General features: G+C 36.2%; 1 protein-coding gene across 2 annotated transcripts; it reads left to right on the forward strand.

Moving 5' to 3' along the window:
• The first annotated feature begins 960 nt into the window (after positions 1 to 960).
• LOC129287911 (membrane protein of ER body-like protein) lies at positions 961 to 8,243 on the forward strand. Of its 2 annotated transcripts, XM_054924194.1 has the most exons (6): positions 962 to 1,120; positions 1,697 to 2,092; positions 2,279 to 2,332; positions 6,579 to 6,689; positions 7,330 to 7,391; positions 7,585 to 8,243. In XM_054924194.1, the coding sequence occupies exons 1-6, from the start codon at positions 994 to 996 to the stop codon at positions 8,047 to 8,049; spliced, it is 1,215 nt and encodes a 404-aa protein (XP_054780169.1). In that variant the 5' UTR covers positions 962 to 993; the 3' UTR covers positions 8,050 to 8,243. The 2 variants fall into 2 exon arrangements, with proteins under 2 accessions (XP_054780170.1, XP_054780169.1); XM_054924195.1 differs by lacking the exon at positions 6,579 to 6,689 and having other exon boundaries at positions 961 to 1,120.
• The last annotated feature ends 276 nt before the right edge of the window (positions 8,244 to 8,519 follow it).

Consider the following 8,519-nt stretch of genomic DNA (forward strand, 5'->3'; position numbering starts at 1 on the left):
TTGTAAATTATTAGTTCACAATAGCATGCGATTCAATTGTACCAATATGTATGCAGTACAATCCATAAGAGAATGCGTATAATCTTTTCAATACACATTCTTCATTTCAGATACATCTCATGATATAAAGATATTCAATATCCTTATCATTCACCATCTCAATGTTATTAGTTCAAGCCTACTACATTTATGTTAGGCCAATAAATATATTCCTATTGTACAAGTAAATCAAGTGTTTCAATGTTCGAATACTCAAACCCCACAACTCAATTCAAGGTCTATTCTAAATCTCAAGTGAATCCTAAACAAGTGGGCACAAGTCCAATATTATATTGAACACAATCAACTAAAAAAAAAAAATATTAAAGGAATAAAAGAGCTTAACCAACACACAGCTAACAATACATCTGCTGTGAACATGGCAGCAAAGTCAATCCAGCTCAAAATATATTTTTATTATGTTGATCTTCCAAATGACATTTTTGACCTCATTCATTTTTCTTTAAAACTCCTATAAACATTGTACGCTCTCATAAATTCACCAAACGTATAAGAAATAAAGTCAGAACCCATTAATTTTTCCATGCCAAAATCAAACATTTGTTCCATATTTAACCTTCAAATGCACATTTTCCTGTAATTAACCATTTATCATATAAATACATCAAAATGAAATCCATAACCAATTTAAAAAATATAACATGAAATTCTTTGAATTTGTCAATTGCACAGTCTCATATGGGCCCACTTCTTCCCTTTGTTTCCCTGAAGCATTTTTTACAGTTACCTGAACTTTTCTTGAACCATTTTCACACTTCACATTTATGATTCTAAACTTGTTCTGTACCTCCCACTCGACACAATAAATTATTTTTTCTAAACCAAAAAAAAAAAATGACTGAGTAATATGGACTACATTGCATTCCCCTTTATAAATTGACCTTAACTTGTTACTTCTGTGCTGAACTTTGCTTTTGTTTTGTGCAGTGAAGAATGGCAGAAGTAATGAAGCAATGGAAGGAGGAGGAGGAGGAAGCAGAGGTTGAAGAAGTTGGCTTAGTTAGACAACAAGCTCACATGCTTGTCACCACCATTGCTACTTCAAGCATTGATATAAAAGGTACGTTACGTCCAACATATTTAGTAGTTCCTTTGACACAAGCAAAAATTTCAAAACTTCATCTCCAATAATCAGCGGTTGTGATATTCTGAATACAAGTCTAAATTTGCCTTCTTGAGCTTTAAGTTTTGTTGTTTCAGTCACTGTGTTTCTTCTGCTTGTTCTGGTTTATAAGCCTCCAGCAAGAAGAGATTTAGCTGTTTGTTCCACATAATAGCAAAAAGTAAATCAGTTTATCTGCAACATTTGGTATATGATCTTTATTATGGTGGAGAAGATCCGTGAGCTTGAGTTTTCCGAGTTATGAGGGCTTCTGCAACTTTTTCTTGTTCTTCTTTTAACCATGCTTGATCCAAAAACTATTATCTGAATATTGTTTTCACTTTCTAGGACGAAATGAGCACATGAAGCATGCATTTTTCATAGATTTTTCTAGGTGATATACACAGTTTCATAGATTAAATGGAGAATTTGTAACATTTATGAACCAAATAGTTGAGACATTGTTCCAAGTAAGGCACATTTCCTCATTTTGTAATATATACTCGACAACCTTCATCTAATGTATGGTTTCAGCTACTGAGAAAACAAATGAGTCTTCTGGGCTGAACGGAGGACAAGAAATCTATCAAACAGAAGTGAATTCCGGTGACATCGAGAAGAACATAACTTTACATCCTTCAGATCCTATAATTTCTGTGGATTCTACTTCTCTCGGCAATGTGAGAACTGAAAGTGAGAGAGTTGGCATAATAACAGACAATTTGCAGCTAGTGAAGGAACTATATTTGGAAAGTCTATATCAGAAGACACCAACACAAGGATTCTATTGTCCCAATTGTAAGGCTTGTATCCAGAAGGTCTTACTTTTGGATACAGTGGGGGAAAAAACAAGTGTTCCTGCACAACCTCCTCCACCACCATCGGAAAGATTCAGATGCCCAACTTGCTTCAGCTTCCTCATCTCAATAGGTAAAATAAGGTTTCACTCTACAAAATTCAGATAATTACACACACACACACATAATGGGATATACATTTTCTATGCCTTTAGGCTGTCAAGTAATTCTTCGTTTGCTATTAGATTGAATAAAGTCAGATGCTCGTCATTTCATTCAATATGACTTGAAGTTAAAATTCATATATCTTTTTCAACAGGTAGTTTGCTCTTTCCTTGCTTGGGACCAGGCAATGACGTACCAATTATTCGAGGTGATTTATATACACACACTTACTTGATTTCTTGAATAAGCTTACCATCTGAATAGTGTTGATGCCTGATGGGGTGTCCATGGATTTTGGAATGTTAGAATTAGGCAACATAACAATTTATAAGATATATGTTTACAAACATGAAAAATGAATTTATTACCTTGACTGAAGTTTAACATATGATAACAAGTTGTATACCCAGTTTTCACCAATATTAGCTTCATCAAGGAATCAGAGCAAACTCTCATTTAGGTTCTGAAGGACAAATACGTTCCACTTTTAGTCCTTACAAGATAATTACCATCATTCAACTCTCAAACATAATTAAATATTAAATAGCTTGATCCTGTCATGAGGTCTGCTTTATTTCAATCCATTAATTCTAACGTATAATTTGAATTGAGGTTAAAGGATGGTCACCTTCCTGTATGATGATTTTTGTAACAGTATCTACTACTTATTACATCTCCCTGATGCAAATAAGAAATATTATTCTCTACCTTTGCCATTGAAATCAATGCAGGGGAACAACAGCAACCAGGTCACTCTCAGGGAAAACTTAGTGTTGAAAGAACTAGAGCTACAACACAAATTACAGTTCAAGCCCCTGAGACAAGAAAATGTTTTAGTCTCATTTAACAGATAGAAGGGATAACTCCGCCTATGTTTATAGCCGGTCCCAAGCCCGGGTAAAGGAGGAGGGTTGTGTTAGGCCATCAACAGCCAATGTAAAAATTTGTTGAATCTATCATGAACATGGACAATAGACGTTATAATGTTAATGCTAGGTCGTTGCCCGTAAGTAACGCGCTGCATGGCTCGAGTACAGTGATAAGTGAGTTAGAGCCGCTGCATCGGCGCCCGGATGTAGTGTTAAATGAGCAAGGGCTACCGCGTCGTTCTGGACGCACGCGGCTAAAGAAGTTAGTCCATAAGAGCAAAATTAGATTTGGTACTTGGAATGTTGGGACATTAAATTGTAAATCTGTAGAGGTTGTAGGGGTTATGATTCAAAGGAAAATCAATATCCTTTGCTTGCAAGAAACAAAATGGCGTGGAGAAGAAGCTAAGGATATTCAAGGTTTCAAACTTTGGTATACAGGAAAAGTAAGTGCACGCAATGGAGTAGGCATCATTATAGATAAGGAGTGGAAGAAGAACGTTGTAGAAGTTAGCAGAATTGGAGACAGAATTATTTCTTTAAAAATGATAATTGGACGTGAGACTGTTAATATTGTTAGCGCTTATGCGCCGCAAGTCGGGATAGAAGCCAGTCTTAAGGAATTATTTTGGGAGGATCTGGAGGGGTTGATTCGACACATACCACAGAGTGAAAAGATTTTTATTGGAGGAGACTTTAATGGGCATGTCGGGAGGGAAGCTGGTCAGTATGCGAGGGTGCATGGTGGTTTTGGTTTTGGAGAGCTAAACAATGAAGGGCAAACTCTTCTTGATTTCTCATTGGCGTATGATTTTAAGATTGCCAACACTTGTTTCAAGAAGAGAGATGAGCATCTCATCACCTACAAAAGTGGAGCCTCAAGGTCGCAGATTGATTTTCTTTTGGTTAGGAACACAGATAGAAAACTTTGTAAAAATTGTAAGGTGATCCCTGGAGATGCTGTAACGACACAACATAGGGTCCTAGTCCTTGATGTGTGTATTATGAGTAAAATCCAAAAACGTCGACAAGTAGTAACACCAAGGATTAGGTGGTGGCAATTAAAAGGTGAGAAGCAAGATATTTTCAAGCGAAATCTTTTGGATAAAGGAATTTGGGATTCTCAGGGAAGTGCTAACATCATATGGGAGGATATGGCTAAAAAGATACGGGAGGTTGCAAAAGTAGTTTTGGGAGAATCGAAAGGTCCTGGTCCGAGAGATAAGGAGTCTTGGTGGTGGAATAATAGTGTACAGGACAAAATCAAGTATAAGAAGAACTGTTTTAAAGCCATACATTTGTGTAACAATGAGGAAAATTGGGAGAGGTACCGTATGGCTAAGAAGGAAACTAAGAGAGCTGTGGGTGAAGCTCGTTCTAAAGCTTTTGAAGAATTTTATAAGAACCTTGAGACGAAGGAAGGAGAGCAAAATATTTATAAGATTGCCAAGAGTAGGGAAAGAAAATCAAGAGATCTAGAACAGGTAAGGTGTATTAAGGATGAAGAGGGAAGAATTTTAGTTACAGATGATGAAATTAAAAATAGATGGGAGACTTATTTTTCTAAACTTTTCAATGATGGAGAGGATTCATCTAGTAACTTGGAGGATTTAGTAACTGGTGAAGGAGAACAAAATTTGTCATTCTATCGAAAAATACGTGATAAGGAGGTAAAGGAAGCTCTTAAGAAAATGGCAAATGGTAGAGCTAACGGACCTGATTGTATATCTATCGAAGCGTGGAAATGTTTAGGTGAAGAAGGGGTGAGATGGTTAACTAAGTTATTTAATGTGATTTTACGGTCCAAGAAAATGCCTGATGAGTGGAGGAGAAGTACATTAATTCCTATTTATAAAAATAAAGGAGATATTCAGAATTGTACTAACTATAGAGGGATTAAACTCATGAGCCACACAATGAAATTGTGGGAGAAAGTAATTGAGCACAGGTTGAGATTGGAGACAAGTATTTCTGAGAATCAATTTGGTTTTATGCCAGGTAGATCAACTACAGAGGCGATTTATCTACTAAGGGGATTAATGGAAAAGTATCGTTGTAAAAATAAAGATCTACACATGGTTTTTATTGATTTGGAAAAAGCTTATGACCGTATACCAAGAGAAGTGCTTTGGAAAGCGTTGGAAAAAAAGGGAGTACGGATTGCTTATATTAAAGCCATACAAGATATGTATGAGGGGGTAAAAACTAGTATAAGAACGCCTAGTGGTCAAACAAAGGATTTTCCTATAAAGATTGGGCTACATCAGGGATCATCTCTGAGTCCTTATTTGTTCAACTTGATTTTAAATGTTTTGACGGAACATATTCAAGAGGAAATCCCGAAATGTATGCTCTTCGCGGATGATATAGTTCTTATAGCAGAGACAAGAGAAGAGGTTAATTGCAAACTTGAGTTATGGAGGAGGACATTGGAGTCGAAAGGTTTTCGTCTGAGTAGAAGTAAGACGGAATATTTATATTGTAAATTTGATAAAGGACTATTCGAAAATAATTTGGAAGTGAAATTGGGAGATCAAATTATACCTCAAGTGGAAAAGTTTAGATATTTGGGAGCCATTATCCAAAATGATGGCGAAATCAGTGGAGATATTTCACATAGAATTCAAGCTGGGTGGTTTAATTGGAGAAAAGCTAAAGGAGTTATTTGTGACCGTAAGGTTCCTAATAAACTTAAAGGAAAGTTTTATCGTACTGCTATCAGACCGGCAATGTTATATAGTAGTGAATGTTGGGCTCTAACGGGACAGCAAGAGCATAAAGTTGGAGTAGCAGAGATGAGAATGTTACGATGGATGTTCGGACATACACGTAAAGATAAAATTCGAAATGAGCACATACGTGAAAAAGTGAGGGTGGCACCTATTGAGGAAAAAATGGTAGAAAATCGGTTGAGATGGTTTGGGCATGTACAAAGAAGACCAAGGGAGGCACCAGTGAGAAGAGTGGAACATATAACTTTGAGTCCGATTAAGAGAGGTAGAGGAAGGCCTAAGAGAACACTCTTGGAAGTTGTTGAACGTGATCTCTTAATTAATAATATTTCTAAAAGCTTAATAAATGATAGAGCACAATGGCGTCTTGCAATCCATGTAGCCGACCCCACCTAGTGGGATAAAGGCTTGTTGTTGTTGTTGTTGTTGTTGTAACAGATAGAAGGGATAATCAAACACGGTACAATGAATTTAATAGCATATAAACACATGAAAAGTAATCCTTCTTCAGTGTACCCCTCAGAGCTTAGCACCTCCGTCGAGTTAAAATGGTTTTTAAGTAAACTAGACTGCAGGGCTCATACTTTACTAGAATCTAAGGGAGCTACATTATTATGGCTTGTCAATAGGACAGCTTTCTACAGATATTATATCAAATATAGATATATACAGGAAAATACTTACTATTGCTACTAGCAGATGCTTCTGTTAACCATGTGTCAGTGCTCAATGGTTTTGACCTTCTTCACAATTCAATCCTGAAATCATGTCTTACGTTCATTATTTTACATCTTGGACATTATGGCACTGTGATATATTGCAATGAAATGATGAGGTGTATTCATTGAACCAGGAAGCAGTAAGACATGGGATATTCTGAAAAGTATTGTGTATGGTGGTCTGGTTGAATCTATTGCAAGCCTTAGTGTTGTGGCATCTTCAGCAAGTGCAGATGCTGCCACATGTTAGTCTTAAATCTCTCTTCAATGTTCAGTTATTTGTTCTTCCTTTCTTTAGCTTCTGAAATCATTTTTCAACAAGACTACTGGATTAGTGTTCTGTTTAAAATAATTCAATATCTCAAAAGGGGTGCCAAAGGGTCATCACTTTGATTCTCACTCTGTCTTGTTGTATCAAATCTAACTCCTAAATATTTCTAGGCTTTAAATAAGTCATGACCTTTGTTCACTTATGGTAATTTAGCGTATCAGCATGCATATTAATGAGAGGAATTGTTGCATATCATCATGAGGTTGATGGTGTTAATTTTTTGGTATAATGTGTATCATGAACTTCTGATCTATATCTTACAGGTTATGATACGCGTATGCCAAATTAGTGTCATATAGGTCGGATGACATTGTAGAACACAAAAGAATAAAAGGTTTAAAGATCAGTTTATCACAGGCAAACCTGAGGCACTAGATTGAAACAACACACAAATTAGATGGCCATCAATTCACCAATTAGATGGCATGTTTAAAAAATTCTAAGATGTTTTAATTAATAAACATACAACAAAGCAATAGTTATTATATTTGAGTTTATGTGCGTTATTACTTTGATCTAATGATATTCTTCTACTCGCCAAATTGAACTTTCAGTGAGCATTATAGCTCTGTCTCTTGCAAACCTGATTGGAGGACTCTTCATCCTTGTTCATCATGTGAGTTTCTTTCAACACACACATTTATGTTGAAGCTTTAGCTATTTATCATCAATATCCATGTCAATATCCCTATTCAATATGTCAATATTTGATATAAAATATAAAGCCATTGTAGTTCAGTTCACACTTTATGTACTGTGCCGGGGGAAAAAAAACCTGCTGGCTTTGAAACTTACACATGGATTTGCAGATCTGGGACCTGAAAGCCGAGGAACCAAGTACAAATGAAGTTGTGGATCGATACTATCTTTCCCTGGGGAAGAGGGAAAATTTCTATCTTCATCTGTGCATAGCCATATTATCATTCATCATATTTGGGGTAGTGCCACCATTAGCGTATGGCTTGACCTTCTACGAGGTCAACAACAAGAATGTGGCGCTTGCAGCGGTTGCCGGAGCGGCTGTAATATGCATCACTCTTCTGGCCATCACAAAAACTTACATCCAGAGGCCAAATACTTATCTACCATATCTCAAAACAGTGCTTTACTATCTCAGCACTGGAGCTTTGACCTCTGTAATTTCTTACTTGGCTGGTGTTCTTATTAGGGAACTTTTGGAGAAGCTTGGAATTGGCTCTGAGAGCTCATCAGGTTTTACCCTGATGCTACCCGAGATGAGTGTAATTGAGAAGCCTAGATTTGGATCCTACTGATAAGCATTGTGTTTCATAGATAGAGATTAATTGTAATCTGGGACAATGAGCGAGCTTAGGTTTTGATTATGGTTTTAAGTCTTTTAGGCTAAGATTTATGTTGTGGCAGTTAGATTAGATTGTGCCTTTATTTGCATTGAGCTAATTAAGATTGTTACTCTTTGATTATTGAATTAAAAATTAAGCCTTGAGAATTTTGTTCCCTTCTCTTTCATTTTCTCTTCAAGCTCTTCTGTTCATGCATCAAATTGGTAGCAACTTTGATCAAAACAAATAATGAAACTTTTTGTCTTGATCACTCAAGTTTGCTTCAACTATTGATTTGATCTTTAAAGTTTAATATTTTATCAATTAAGTCCCTGAAATGTTATAACTATACACCATTAGTCTTCATGATTTGAAGCATATAATTGTAAAGGCAAGTGTGGTAGAACTTTTGATTCAAGGACCACAACCTCTTCATAGATCGC

The sequence above is a fragment of the Prosopis cineraria genome, unplaced genomic scaffold, assembly GCF_029017545.1.
Source record: "Prosopis cineraria cultivar Desert tree isolate PC_DT_omini unplaced genomic scaffold, ASM2901754v1 PC12, whole genome shotgun sequence".
Classification (NCBI taxonomy): Eukaryota; Viridiplantae; Streptophyta; class Magnoliopsida; order Fabales; family Fabaceae; genus Prosopis; species Prosopis cineraria.